Below are 14,845 nucleotides of genomic sequence, written 5' to 3' on the forward strand. Positions count from 1 at the left end.
TTTGGGGAAGACCCTTTCCTGTTTCAGCATGACAATGCCCCCGTGCATAAGGCGAGGTCTATACAGAAATGGTTTGTCGAGATCGGTATGGGAAGAACGGGAAGAACTTGACTGGCCTGCACGGAGCCCTGACCTCAACCCCCAATTGAACACCTTTGGGATGAATTGGAACGCTGACTGCGAGCCAGGCCTAATCACCCAACATCAGTGCCTGACCTCACTAAAGCTCTTGTGGCTGAATGGAGTCAAGTCCCCGTAGCAATGTTCCAACATCTAGTGGAAAGCCTTGCCAGAAGAGTGGAGGCTGTTATAGCAGCAATGTTCCAACATCTAGTGGAAAGCCTTGCCAGAAGAGTGGAGGCTGTTATAGCAGCAAAGGGGGACCAACTCCATATTAATGACCATGATTTTGGAATGAGATGTTTGACAAGCAGGTGTCCACATGGTGTTGATCATGTAGTCTATATAGTTTAAACGTGTTTCTATTCTGTCGAAATTCTCAGCACCAGAACTTTGAGGAGCAGATGCAGGGTATGAAGACTCAGCTGATCCAGCTCAGCTCTCTGCTACGACTACTGGACCTGTCCTTCTGGAACTACCTGGGTGAGGGGAACACACACACACACACACACACACTGCTACGACTACTGGACCTGTCCTTCTGGAACTACCTGGGTGAGGGGAACACACACAAACAGGGCATGCTTTAAAAAAAACTTCTTACAGAAAATTAAGTTTAGCGTCCATTATTGGAGTCCAGGTAGTCCAGTCCCTCCCTAATGAATAACAGCCATTACTACCATTTAGAATCCACAGAATAGAACGTTCACCGTGACAACGGAACACACATTCATCCTCATCATAAGTGTACTAGATAATCATCTTGATAGAGCCAATGAAATATTACCCGTGTGCTTTCTCTCTCTCACAAGTGACGACGCCACATTTGTCTTCGAAGAAAAACAAGAGTTTATCCAAGTTTGACTGTGACTTCCTAATGAGATAAATATGGTGTGTTCTGTTTGGAAAGTCTTTCCTGTTTGCTAGAGGTCGTAGGGGGCAGCTGCATCCCTAAACAGTCCCTGATAAGTTGTTCTGAATTAGGCTGTTTAAATGCGGCTGGCGCTACAGTGCAGTCTGATTGGGACGATGTTGATTTATCACCGCATTCTTTATAGTCATTAATTTTCTTGATTAATTTGGGCTCGCTCAGCCACCCTACTAAAACTGGTCTGCTGTTCGTTACCTCGTCGGATAACAACAACAGCTCCTTCGGAATTTAGAGACCTTCCAAGAACAATAAACCAAGTAAATTCAATAATATGTAAATGAAATGTGTTATTTATCGCTTTCATTTGAGCAGGAAAGGTTAGATTGAGGGCAGGAAGAGGGACGACTGTGATGGACGTGATTGTCTTTTTTGGTGGGGTGGGGGGGGTGAAGGAGAGAAAGAAGAGATGGAGAGGGGACAAAAGAGGCTTAAGGTCTATGATTGGGTGACTTTAATTTACGAGCCTCTTCCTCAACCCTCCTCCACCTCCTCACTATTGATCTTCCTTCAGCTCCTTGATCAGAGATGCTCACAACTCTGACACATTCAGAGTGGATTTAACCCTTTCAGGGATGGTTGGATCTATGCCAATGGCTTTTAAGCTCATGATGTCTAAAGACAATACCTGAGATGTTGTTGGGTTCCCTTCATTCTAACCTTATGATGTTACAGAGGCTACCTGTACTTCTGCTAACCGTGTGTGTGTCCATCTTACAGGGGCCCAGGACTCTGGTCACCTGTACTTCTGCTTCCGCTGGCTCCTGATTCGCTTCAAGAGAGAACTGAGTTTCCCTGATGTCCTGCGTCTTTGGGAGGTGAGTCACAGACATTCAAGGCGTTTACCGTTAATCAATCGGCTGTTCTCTAATGATCGATCTGCCCACACAGTCAATCCAGCCAATCAATCAAAGAGACCAATCAGTCATTACAGTGAGCACTTGATCAATCGGTGGCCTCTCTCTGTCCCCTGACTCTCTGGTCCTGCTGCTCCTCAGTCTCACCTCCTCCTCTCCTCCTAACTCCCCGGAGGTGAATCAGTAGCCTGATTAAAGGGCCCGTAGTTTAGTTTTCATTTCATCATCTCTCCATTCGTCCAGAGGCATTGCGAGGAAACACAATCCAATTAGCATTCATTTAATTATGTTTCACAGAATCACAACAATTTGTTTGATTTATCAGACATAATGATGCAGATACTGTAACACACACACACACACACACACACACACACACACACACACACACACACACACAGACTCTGATTGTCTCTGGGTTGGCTTCAGGTAATGTGGACTGGGCTGCCGTGCCAGAACTTCCACCTGCTGGTGTGCTGTGCCATCCTGGATTCAGAGAAACACCAGATTATGGAGGAACAATACGGCTTCAATGAGATCCTCAAGGTGTGTGTTCTTACATTGTGTGTGTGTTCACTTGTATCTGTCTCTCTGTGTGTGTTCACTTGTATCTGTCTCTGTGTGTGTGTGTGTGTTCACTTGTATCTGTCTCTGTGTGTATGTGTGTGTTCACTTGTATCTGTCTCTCTGTGTGTGTGTGTGTGTGTTCACTTGTATCTGTCTCTGTGTGTGTGTGTGTGCGAGGTTGGTTGGGTCAACATTATACTAAATATGACCTGCCCTACCTCCGAAAATAAAAAGGGTCCTTTTAACTCCTATCAGGGGAGAGTGGGGGAGAAGTGGAGAGTGGGGGAGAAGTGGAGAGTGGGGGAGAAGTGGAGAGTGTGGGGGGAGAAGTGGAGAGTGGGGGGGAGAAGTGGAGTGGGGGGAGAGAAGGGGAGAGTGGGGGAGGGGGTGAAGGGGAGAGTGGGGGAGAAGGGGAGAGTGGGGGAGGGGGTGAAGGGGAGAGGGGGAGGGTGGGGGAGAGAGGGGGGGACAGCACCACAGACACATTGATGTCTGGTCCCCTCTGTCTTTTAGTGGTGTTCAACCACTCACTATTGAAAGTCTCCTCCATGTAAATGTACTGATTTCTCAGTAGTGGAATGGGATTGTTTTAGTGCATGTTTAGTGTTTTTCTTTATTGAAAATGACTAATGATAGGTTTGGTAATCTCTCTAGAAATATCGCCTGATGTAATCTGGAGTTATCTTGGCTGTGTTATATACGTGATAGCCTGTAAGGATGAATTAGTACCATTTTAATCATTCAACATTTTACCTTGAGGTTACTTCCTGATGTGATCACAGCTGTTCTTTCTGCAGTTGGTAGACAGCTAGTAGATGGTAACCATGGAGACCTTGCAGGCTCTATCTATCTATACAGTAGCTATAACACCAGGTGGGGGGGAGAGAGAGAGGGAGGGAGGCGGCAGTAGATAGGGGGAGAAAGAGAGTGGGGAGAGAGAGAAACATGGAGAGACAATGAGCTTTACACTGTGTTTTATGATGACTGAAGGAAGCAGTTAATTATCACCTAGCAGGAGCATGTGGTCTTCTAACTAACAGGCTCTCACTGCCTAGTCGCATTGCAACACAGGTGTTATTTCCACACAGAATACACTGTCTGTTTTCTGTTAAATGAGTGAACTGAAAATGGTATTCAGTTTTGAAGTGTTTATACGTGTCATCACTTTAACACAGGGACGGACAACTTTGATGGGGTGGGGGGCCGCCAAAAAATCTTAACTCATCACGAGGGGCCGCAGTGGCTCACTGGTCTCACCTGATAGGCGGGTCACCTGATAGGCGGGTGCGGAGCCCTAATCAACGCTACATCCTCTTGAGTTAACTCAGCACTGGATAGACTTTCACATCAATGCCTCCAACATGTTGTTTAGTGTACAATTACCCCACCATCTTTCCTTTCATCTGATCCATTAACCAATACAGCAGCTAACCCAACTATGGTGTTTAAAGTGGCTCCCAGACCCAACCCATCTGCATGTCTACAGTGGAATCTAGTCTTTCTCTCTCATTAGCTCCACTTCCTCTGTCATGGCGTCTTCAAGCTCACACATTATGCAGCTGGAGCTCACTTCACGTGAGAAGTGTAAACCCACCGAGGAGAGACATGATGATCTTTACCACTGTAGGTGCTGTAAGGAGTACTGTGTGTGGACCAGACCAACACTGTCCCAACACCCCCTGCTACAGAGACATGATGATCTTTACCACTGCAGGTTCTGTAAGGAGTACTGTGTGTGGACCAGACCAACACTGTCCCAACACCTCCGCCTGGTGTATCTTGATGTACACTCAGCCTCCAGAATTCAGCCCTGCCCTCGGTTATCTCCTGCTCCTCATGTGCCGCTTCCACCTGGGAATATACACACTGCAACGCATGGGTCATTTCCTGACAACATAGACTGTCCCATTATGGCCAGATCACTAGTCTGTGAGGTGAATAACAGCTCCCGGTACTCCCATCGGTCCCCCAGTTACCAGCTACCAAGCCATGTGACATGAGTCCTCATAAACTGATATCCCAACAATGCTACTAAAGTAACTACTGTTACTACTAACATGACCCCTGACTATAACCTCCTTCACTTCCTGTCCTGAGAATAACTACTGTTACTACCAACATGACCCCTGACTATATCCTCCTTCACTTCCTGTCCTGAGAATAACTACTGTTACTACTAACATGACCCCTGACTATAACCTCCTTCACTTCCTGTCCTGAGAATAACTACTGTTACTACTAACATGACCCCTGACTATATCCTCCTTCACTTCCTGTCCTGAGAATAACTACTGTTACTACTAACATGACCCCTGACTGTATCCTCCTTCACTTCCTGTCCTGAGAATAACTACTGTTACTACTAACATGACCCCTGACTGTATCCTCCTTCACTTCCTGTCCTGAGAATAACTACTGTTACTACTAACATGACCCCTGACTATAACCTCCTTCACTTCCTGTCCTGAGAATAACTACTGTTACTACTAACATGACCCCTGACTATATCCTCCTTCACTTCCTGTCCTGAGAATAACTACTGTTACTACTAACATGACCCCTGACTATAACTTCCTTCACTTCCTGTCCTGAGAATAACTACTGTTACTACTAACATGACCCCTGACTATATCCTCCTTCACTTCCTGTCCTGAGAATAACTACTGTTACTACTAACATGACCCCTGACTGTATCCTCCTTCACTTCCTGTCCTGAGAATAACTACTGTTACTACTAACATGACCCCTGACTGTATCCTCCTTCACTTCCTGTCCTGAGAATAACTACTGTTACTACTAACATGACCCCTGACTATAATCTCCTTCACTTCCTGTCCTGAGAATAACTACTGTTACTACTAACATGACCCCTGACTATATCCTCCTTCACTTCCTGTCCTGAGAATAACTACTGTTACTACTAACATGACCCCTGACTATATCCTCCTTCACTTCCTGTCCTGAGAATAGCTACTGTTACTACTAACATGACCCCTGACTATATTCTCCTTCACTTCCTGTCCTGAGAATAACTACTGTTACTACTAACATGACCCCTGACTATATCCTCCTTTACTTCCTGTCCTGAGAATAACTACTGTTACTACTAACATGACCCCTGACTATAACCTCCTTCACTTCCTGTCCTGAGAATAACTACTGTTACTACTAACATGACCCCTGACTATATCCTCCTTCACTTCCTGTCCTGAGAATAACTACTGTTACTACTAACATGACCCCTGACTATAACCTCCTTCACTTCCTGTCCTGAGAATAACTACTGTTACTACTAACATGACCCCTGACTATATCCTCCTTCACTTCCTGTCCTGAGAATAACTACTGTTACTACTAACATGACCCCTGACTGTATCCTCCTTCACTTCCTGTCCTGAGAATAACTACTGTTACTACTAACATGACCCCTGACTATAATCTCCTTCACTTCCTGTCCTGAGAATAACTACTGTTACTACTAACATGACCCCTGACTATATCCTCCTTCACTTCCTGTCCTGAGAATAACTACTGTTACTACTAACATGACCCCTGACTATAACCTCCTTCACTTCCTGTCCTGAGAATAACTACTGTTACTACTAACATGACCCCTGACTATATCCTCCTTCACTTCCTGTCCTGAGAATAACTACTGTTACTACTAACATGACCCCTGACTATAACCTCCTTCACTTCCTGTCCTGAGAATAGCTACTGCATGTAATGAGGAAAGAGAGTAATGGCATTGGACCTGACAACCTCACAGGTTTTTTGAAAGTTGACAGTAGTGTCTGAAATGCCAACATGATCTCTGCTACTCTCACCATGATCTGGGTCTGTGTAATAGTCCCTATACTGTGCACAGTTAGCTGCCCTCCCTCTCCTACGAGCTATCTCCTGTAACAATATACACAGTCTCTGTGGATAATACCATTCTATCACCCTGATCACATTCCATCCCACTTAACAGTCTGATGTAAACATTCTGTCTCAAACACAGGCCTCATGTGTACCTCACTTCCTGCTACAGAGACATTTACACATGTATCATTCCATCTAACCCATAACACACTAGTCACTACTCCTAATGCACTTCTACAGTTAGAAACATACTAAAACATTCCTAAATAAATGAGTCAATATACATCAGTCCCTCCTCTGGAACAATGATCAGTCTTATGTTCCACGACACCTGAAAACATATTGACTTGAACAGGGAAGAGAGAAAGTACATGTTTAATAATTCACACCAGCCTTGATGCTACTAGGACTGGGGACAGAACCGTCCATCCGTTACCTTCTATGGCCATGTGATACTGGTCTCCATGCCGTCTCCTTCATTTTCATCCTTGGGTGTTATCGCAAGACAGACTATGAACCTTGTTAATTAATTATACCGTATCATCCAGGAATCTCTATGTATTGATGCGATTTAACATTAATATTCTGATGACATGGTAAAACAAATAAATCTTCATGGTTGACCCAAGCTATCATCCAGTGAGTTCTCCTTCCTCTCGGAGGACACTTAAAGATAAGGTTTCTAGAGCCTTCCTGGGGCTAATACATTTTAGCAGTGCCCCCACGCCTCCAGTTTGAGAACAACTCTCTCTCACTGAATCATAACTAAAACATTTTATAAATGATCCAACCCAAATTGAGAATGACAGTCCTTAGTCCTTTACTTTGAGTCTTCTCAACCTAGCACACATCATCCCGGTTAGAATGTACATTTATAAATGGGAACTTTTATTGCCGGTAATAAATCTTCTCATTACAGCACTCCTTTGTCCCTGTTTTCCTGGTAATGAAAGATCGGTATCTCAATGCGTACTTAGTCCAAATTGTTTGCAGTGTGTAGACCTCCCTTCTCCCTGCACGTATCATTCTAGTGTGTCTTCTTCAGATAGCGTTGCAGTTCATCTTCCCAACGGCACATGTAACTCTTGCCTGTCTTATTAGATGGCCCTTGATAATGTCCCGATTTCAATGTAAAGAAATGTTTTTCCCACTAATACAAGTCTCTCACCTGAGCCGCTATCACCATTCTGTCTGGTCAATTTCTCCCATCAGCACGCTAGCATGAGAGAAGTTTGTATGTTACATCTCTCCATGCTCACTCCACATGCGCGGTCTCAGCGCCCCTGCCACCCGTACCCAGGTTTGGCTCGGACACAGATAAGTGTTAAAGGTCACTGTCACATTGATCGCCTTTGTTGCTCTTTCTTCAGCCGGTTTGGGAGGGTTTTGAGGTTCACACACACTGTTTGTGACCAAATGATTCCTACATGCATTAAGACACCATCTGACGTCACCTTCCATGATAACCTAAAGAGAGGACAGATCAGAACAACAGTTTAGTTCAATTCATTTCTGTTTCAGGAAATCCAGACACGCTTTGACTATATGACAAATTATTACATTCCCAATTTTTTTAATAGCATTATCTCTACGACAAATGTCAAATAACATAACAACGTACTGTTACTGTTGAAACCATTTTCCTACTTAGTTCATAGTCTCTTATTTTACTGCCGACCATTCGGAAGAGTTGCCAGATCAGGGAGTTAACCCCTGTGCGGCCTCCGTCCCGTATGCATAGCCATTTTCCGACCAACCACATGCATCACAAATAACCAAAAAACAGCTAAATGCAGCACTAACCTTTGACAATCTTCATCAGATGACACACCTAGGACATCATGTTACACAATACATGCATTCTTTTGTTCGATAAAGTTCATATTTATATATAAAAACAGCATTTTACATCGGTGCGTAACATTGACTAACTATTTTCCCTCAAATGCATCCGATGAAACAGAGCTTCAATTTACAAAATTACTATTCGAAAACATTTTTTAAAAGTAATATTGTCATTCTAAGATTTATAGATGAATATCTCTTGAAAGCACCTGTAATGCCAGATTTAAAAATAACTTTACTGGGTAATCACACTTTGCGATAAAAGGGGATGCGATACTCAGAACAATAGGCTAGCAATAGCAATAGGCTAGCCATCTTGGAACAATCGCATATCACATCTAGTCTTGTATACTATTGTCAATAATCCCTTACCTTTGGTTGTCTTCATCAGAAAGCACTTCCAGGAATCCCAGGTCCACAACAAATGTATTTTCGTTCGAAAAAATGACTCCTTTATGTTCCAAGAGCTTGTTCTTGTTAGCGCGTCTGAAGGCTGATCCAAATGCTTCGTCGGACACGGATAGCCATTTCGAGAAAATGCATTTTTTCCCCATTTAGGTTCGTTCAAACATGTCAAACGTTGTATAACATAAATCTTCAGGGCGTTTTTCAACAAGAGAGCCAATAAGATTCGAGGGGGACGATTGCATTGTGTTTCAAAACGTTTCGAAAGGGGAGGGTAACCAGGGGCGCCGGCGTCATAATGGTGATGGCCCTCTCCGTGTGACTACGTTCCACAGCGTCTCATTCATTCAGTTTTAACAGTAGAAGGCTCAAACCAATTTGTGAAGACTGGGGACATCTAGTGGAAGCAATAGGAAGTGCTCAATGAACCATAGCTCACGGTGTGATTAATAGGCAACGTGATGAAGTTGAGTTCGCAATTCAGAATTCCACTTCCTGTTTCCATCTGTCTCGGGGTTTTGACTGCAAGATGAGTTCTGTTATACTCACAGACACCATTCAAACAGTTTTAGAAACGTTAGGGTGTTTTCTATCCACAAGTATTAATTAGATGCATATCCTAGCTTCTGAGTTTGAGTAGGAGGCAGTTTAAAATGGGCACTAATTTTTTTCAAAAATCGCTTTAGCGCCCCCTATCCTAGGGGAACGCCAAGAGGTTAACACCCTAACCCATTGGGGGAATCCCAACACTCCAGAAGACCCAATCTGGTGAAATTTCTATTGAAACGAAATCAGCAATACCCATATCACAATCCATTTCATGAAATCAGCAATACACATCACAATCCATTTGGAGTAACTGTCAACCCTCGTTACATATATTTTCATTTCTATATGTAGACTGAACAAAATACATGTGTATATTTACCCAAGACCAGGACCCTGGGAACTGGTAGTTTCCACTTTGAACACATGATTCACATCGTGATTCAAAAAAACACTGCATGTTAACTCAAACACATTTGAATACCCAATAATCTTAGAATTACAATTCTTGATAATTGTTTATTTTATTTATTTAACCTTTATTTAACTAGGCAAGTCATAACTCCATAAGGAAATAATGGTATCTCATTAAGTAATGGTAAAATAGAATCCCACATGTCCCCTTCATTGATCAAACACCGCTATGTAAAACGTTCCTGTCCCGCTGCTCTCAAGAGGATTTGTTGTTGCTCTTTTGAAAAAGATGGAAACGCTTGTATAGCATCATTTCCTCCGAATACAGCAGGCTCCATTTCTACTTTACACTCATTCTACCAATTTACGATAGCTCCCTGTTTTAGATGTGGGACTATCTGCCTACGCATAGATTTTTGTTTCTCTCGCTACGCAAACACTAGTCTCAACGTCAACATTGAGTTCCTCTGTCCAGGCTCTGTGTTCTTTTGCCTATGTTAATCTTTTATTTTTATTGGCCGGTCTGAGAGAGCGCTTTTTCTTTGCAACTCTGCCTAGAAAGCCAGCATCCCGGAGTCGCGTCTTCACTGTTGACGTTGAGACTGGTGTTTTGCCAGTACTATTTAATGAAGCTGCCAGTTGAGGACTTGTGAGGCATCTGTTTCTCAAACTAGACACTCCAATGTACTTGTCCTCTTGCTCAGTTGTGCACCGGGGCCTCCCACTCCTCTTTCTATTCTGGTTAGAGCCAGTTTATGTTGTTCTGTCAAGGGAGTAGTACACAGCGTTGTACGAGATCTTCAGCTTCTTGGCAATTTCTCGCATGGAATAGCCTTCATTTCTCAGAACAAGAATAGACTGACGAGTTTCAGAAGAAATTACCATTTTGAGCCTGTAATCGAACCCACAAATGTTGATGCTCCAGATACTCAACTAGTTTAAAGAATGCGAGTTTTATTGCTTTTTTTTTTATCAGTTCAACAGTTTTCAGCTGTGCTAACATAATTGCAAAAGGGTTTTCTAATGATCAATTAGCCTTTTTAAAATGATAAACTTGGATTAGTTAACACAACGTGCCATTGGAACACAGGAGTGATGGTTGCTGATAACGGGCCTATTTAGATATTCCATTAAAGTCAGCCGTTTCCAGCAACAATAGTCATTTACGACATTAACAATGTCTACACTGTATTTCTGATCAATTTGATGTTATTTTAAAAGGACAAAAAATGTGCTTTTTAAAAAAACAAGGATGTTTTGTACAGTAGTGTATGTTTTACTGATCTGCCCGCAGGCCGTCAGTTACCCATCTCTGCTTTAGCAAGTCACTGATCAAAGAATGTCCTCCTCTCTTCTTTCCAGCTCATAAATGAACTGCCGATGAAACTGGACATCACGGCCATCCTCAACAAAGCTGAAGCTATATGCCTGCAGCTGAAGAGTTGTAAGGTATGTATCCATAGATAGGACATCTATCTTCAGAACGTTTGTGCTTCCAGTATATTCTGAAATACATACATGGGTTTTGAGAAGCTCACCCATCCGGCTCGAAGGACCATGGTAAATAATGGAGGGTTTGCTGAGTGTGGAGAGGGAAAGGAAGTGGGATACAATTGGTTTGTGCAGTTTCCAGTAGAAGGGTGTGAAGGGGGTTTTCAACACAACCCTCGTTAACTTGTTTGTTTATTCCAACAACATCTTTATAGTATTTACCCAACAGTGTTAGAAACACACGGGGGGTATGAATGAATGCAGTTGAATCTAACCCTCATTCAAAAAAACCTATCTGTGACATATGTTTTTAATATGTATTTTTATTTATTATATAAAACTAAGAAAACTGTGTAGGATTTCCCCAACTTGGTGGTACAACTATATACACAAGGTGTGTGAATAAATGCAGTTGAATCTAAACCTCATCAAAACTGTGTCTGTGACACACATTTTTAATAGTTTCTTCTGATGATATCCTTTTAAGATGTGTCCAACTCCATGGCAGAACATTAGATACCTTCAGAATGTCTGTGCCTGTATTCTGAAACCCTTACTGAACTCAGACTCCATTGTACCTATATTCATAGCTAACACACTTCAACACCTTGTATTGACCTATGCTTCCAACCAGATCTTTAATCATATGTTTATTATCTGTGTAGGATTTGCCAAACTCAGTGGTTGAGATCCTTGGATTCAACAGCACAGACACCGAGTCATCATCCCAGTCAGAGGACACTGAGCGAATGGACAGACCAGACTCTCCGGAACCTTCTACACCGTCAGACGACCAGCAGGACTTAGTCTCTGACTACAGCCCCAGCGGCGACAACAGACACTTAAGGGACGCAGCGCGTGACGTTTACAAATTAGCCTACATATCGTAGCCAGCCTGGCTAACAGTAGTCTCTTGGCCAGTGAGAGATTTGGTTCTGGTGGCTGAGATGGGGCTCACAGCCTAGTGAAAAAGGTGGATTGTCTCTCTCACACCTCACAGACAGAGGAGAGATGGGAAATGGCTTCTCGGGGCAGTATCATTATAATAGAGCCCAAGAGGTATTCATTTAAAGGAAGTTTTGCAAATCAAATAATTTTTGTAATGATTCTCTGTCTATTAATCATCTCATTTTTCTTGTTAGAGGTTGGTCTTTGAGTTTTTAGGATATTGCTCCTTATTGCCCCTGACTCCAAGGTATTTAGTGTTCAGCAGATTGCTCCTTATTGCCCCTGACTCCAAGGTATTTAGTGATCAGCAGATTGCTCCTTATTGCCCCTGACTCCAAGGTATTTAGTGATCAGCAGATTGCTCCTTATTGCCCCTGACTCCAAGGTATTTAGTGTTCAGCAGATTGCTCCTTATTGCCCCTGACTCCAAGGTATTTAGTGTTCAGCAGATTGCTCCTTATTGCCCCTGACTCCAAGGTATTTAGTGTTCAGCAGATTGCTCCTTATTGCCCCTGACTCCAAGGTATTTAGTGATCAGCAGATTGCTCCTTATTGCCCCTGACTCCAAGGTATTTAGTGTTCAGCAGATTGCTCCTTATTGCCCCTGACTCCAAGGTATTTAGTGTTCAGCAGATTGCTCCTTATTGCCCCTGACTCCAAGGTATTTAGTGATCAGCAGATTGCTCCTTATTGCCCCTGACTCCAAGGTATTTAGTGTTCAGCAGATTGCTCCTTATTGCCCCTGACTCCAAGGTATTTAGTGTTCAGCAGATTGCTCCTTATTGCCCCTGACTCCAAGGTATTTAGTGTTCAGCAGATTGCTCCTTATTGCCCCTGACTTGTTAATCGCTCCTGAATCATGTGAATAGTCAAATGTAATGCTGAAGTAGTTGACATGTGGTTTAAATGGAGGTGGAAGGGCTGAGGAATGGATAAGGTTTTATATAAACAGGGCTTATTATATCTCACGGTAGTATTCAGCTAATAGGAGTCTTACTGTAGGTGGAATTCAACTCTAACTATTTAATGAAGATGTGGTTGTATTATCTCAAGACAAGGCCACTCTCCTCTACCAACTGAAAAGGATTGTCTGCCCTGCAGCCCATTGACAGATTATACAGTGTACAAAACATTAAGAACACCTGATCTTTACATGACATAGACTGACCAGGTGAAAGATATGATCCCTTATTGAAGTCACTTGTTAAATCCTCTTCAATCAGTGTAGATGAAGGGAAGAGACAGGTAAAAGAAGGATTTTTTTAGCCTTGAGACAGTTGAGACATGGATTGTGTATGTGTGCCATTCAGAGGGTCAATGGGCAAGACAAAATATTTAAGTGCCTTTGAACGGGGTATGGTAGTAGGCGCCAGGTGCACCAATTTAAGTGTGTGAAGAACTGCAACGCTGCTGGATTTTTCAACAGTGTCCCGTGTGTATTAACAATGGTCCACCATCCAAAGGACATTCAGCCAACTTGACACAACTGTGGGAAGCATTGGAGTCAACATGGGCCAGCATCCCTGTGGAACGCTTTCAACACCTTGTAGAGTCCATGACCTGACGAATTGAGGCTGTTCAGAGGGCAAAAGGGATGATACTCAATATTAAGCAAGTGTTCCTAATATTTTATCCACTCAGGGGTTTTCCATGTAGCTGCCTTACTGACCTCTGATTTGGTAAGACTGAAAGAGACATGATTCATATTGAAAAATGTACTTTGTTTCTGAAACCATATTGTTAATCATACTAGAATGTGTGGGTTGGCACGGTGATAATATATGTACACATATTAGACGTATGTTCCTCTGGACTGGAGGTTCCCACAAGTTGCTTTGTCAAACACCCAGCCTTACAGCAACGTTTTTAAAATGTAGACTTCATGCTAAACCACGAGGCCTTTGTCAACATAGACAGACTTACTTCCATGTACTCATTTATATCGTCTGCTAGCTTACTCGCCTCCCAAAACGTAGGGAATATGGTTCTTGATGTGTTTAATATTGACACATCTTACTTCTGAGGAAGATTGTAAAGGAGTTGTTGTAGTCATTGATTATGGTGCATGCTGAAACTCTTAGCCTTCAAGTGATGTATCAGAAAATGTAATGCTGGAAGACTTTTCCTACCTGAATCTTTCTGTGTACAGATTTGTATATTTCAGCAGTTTGTGCTGTGTGTATGTATGTATGTATGTATGTATGTATGTATGTATGTATGTATGTATGTATGTATGTATGTATGTATGTATGTATGTATGTATGTATGTATGTATGTATGTATGTACGTACATATGAAATTAAGTTAGAATCAAGCAAAAAATATGTACACAGTCACATCTTTAAAAATAAACTTCATATGTACAATTTCAACGTACGTACACTGCTCAAAAAAATAAAGGGAACACTTAAACAACACAATGTAACTCCAAGTCAATCACACTTCTGTGAAATCAAATTGTTCACTTAGGAAGCAACACTGATTGACAAATTTCACATGCTGTTGTGCAAATGGAATAGACAACAGGTAGAAATTATAGGCAATTAGCAAGACACCCCCAATAAAGGAGTGGTTCTGCAGGTGGTGACCACAGACCACTTCTCAGTTCCTATGCTTCCTGGCTGATGTTTTGGTCACTTTTGAATGCTGGCGGTGCTTTCACTCTAGTGGTAGCATGAGACGGAGTCTACAACCCACACAAGTGGCTCAGGTAGTGCAGCTCATCCAGGATGGCACATCAATGCGAGCTGTGGCAAGAAGGTTTGCTGTGTCTGTCAGCGTAGTGCCCAGAGCATGGAGGCGCTACCAGGAGACAGGCCAGTACATCAGCAGACGTGGAGGAGGCCGTAGGAGGGCAACA

General features: G+C 42.8%; 1 protein-coding gene across 1 annotated transcript in view; it reads left to right on the forward strand.

The window, feature by feature from the left end:
• The window catches only part of LOC106594572 (TBC1 domain family member 15), a 68,787-nt gene extending 54,382 nt beyond the window's left edge, over positions 1 to 14,405 (forward strand). The window contains exons 13-17 of the mRNA XM_082964248.1: positions 504 to 603; positions 1,769 to 1,866; positions 2,335 to 2,451; positions 10,909 to 10,995; positions 11,703 to 14,405. Of these exons, the coding sequence (XP_082820374.1) occupies positions 504 to 603; positions 1,769 to 1,866; positions 2,335 to 2,451; positions 10,909 to 10,995; positions 11,703 to 11,927 (627 nt within the window). The 3' untranslated portion in view covers positions 11,928 to 14,405. The remainder of the gene's footprint in view (positions 1 to 503; positions 604 to 1,768; positions 1,867 to 2,334; positions 2,452 to 10,908; positions 10,996 to 11,702) is intronic.
• The last annotated feature ends 440 nt before the right edge of the window (positions 14,406 to 14,845 follow it).

Source organism: Salmo salar, chromosome 17 (genome assembly GCF_965601325.2).
Source record: "Salmo salar chromosome 17, fSalSal1, whole genome shotgun sequence".
In the NCBI taxonomy this organism is placed as follows: Eukaryota; Metazoa; Chordata; class Actinopteri; order Salmoniformes; family Salmonidae; genus Salmo; species Salmo salar.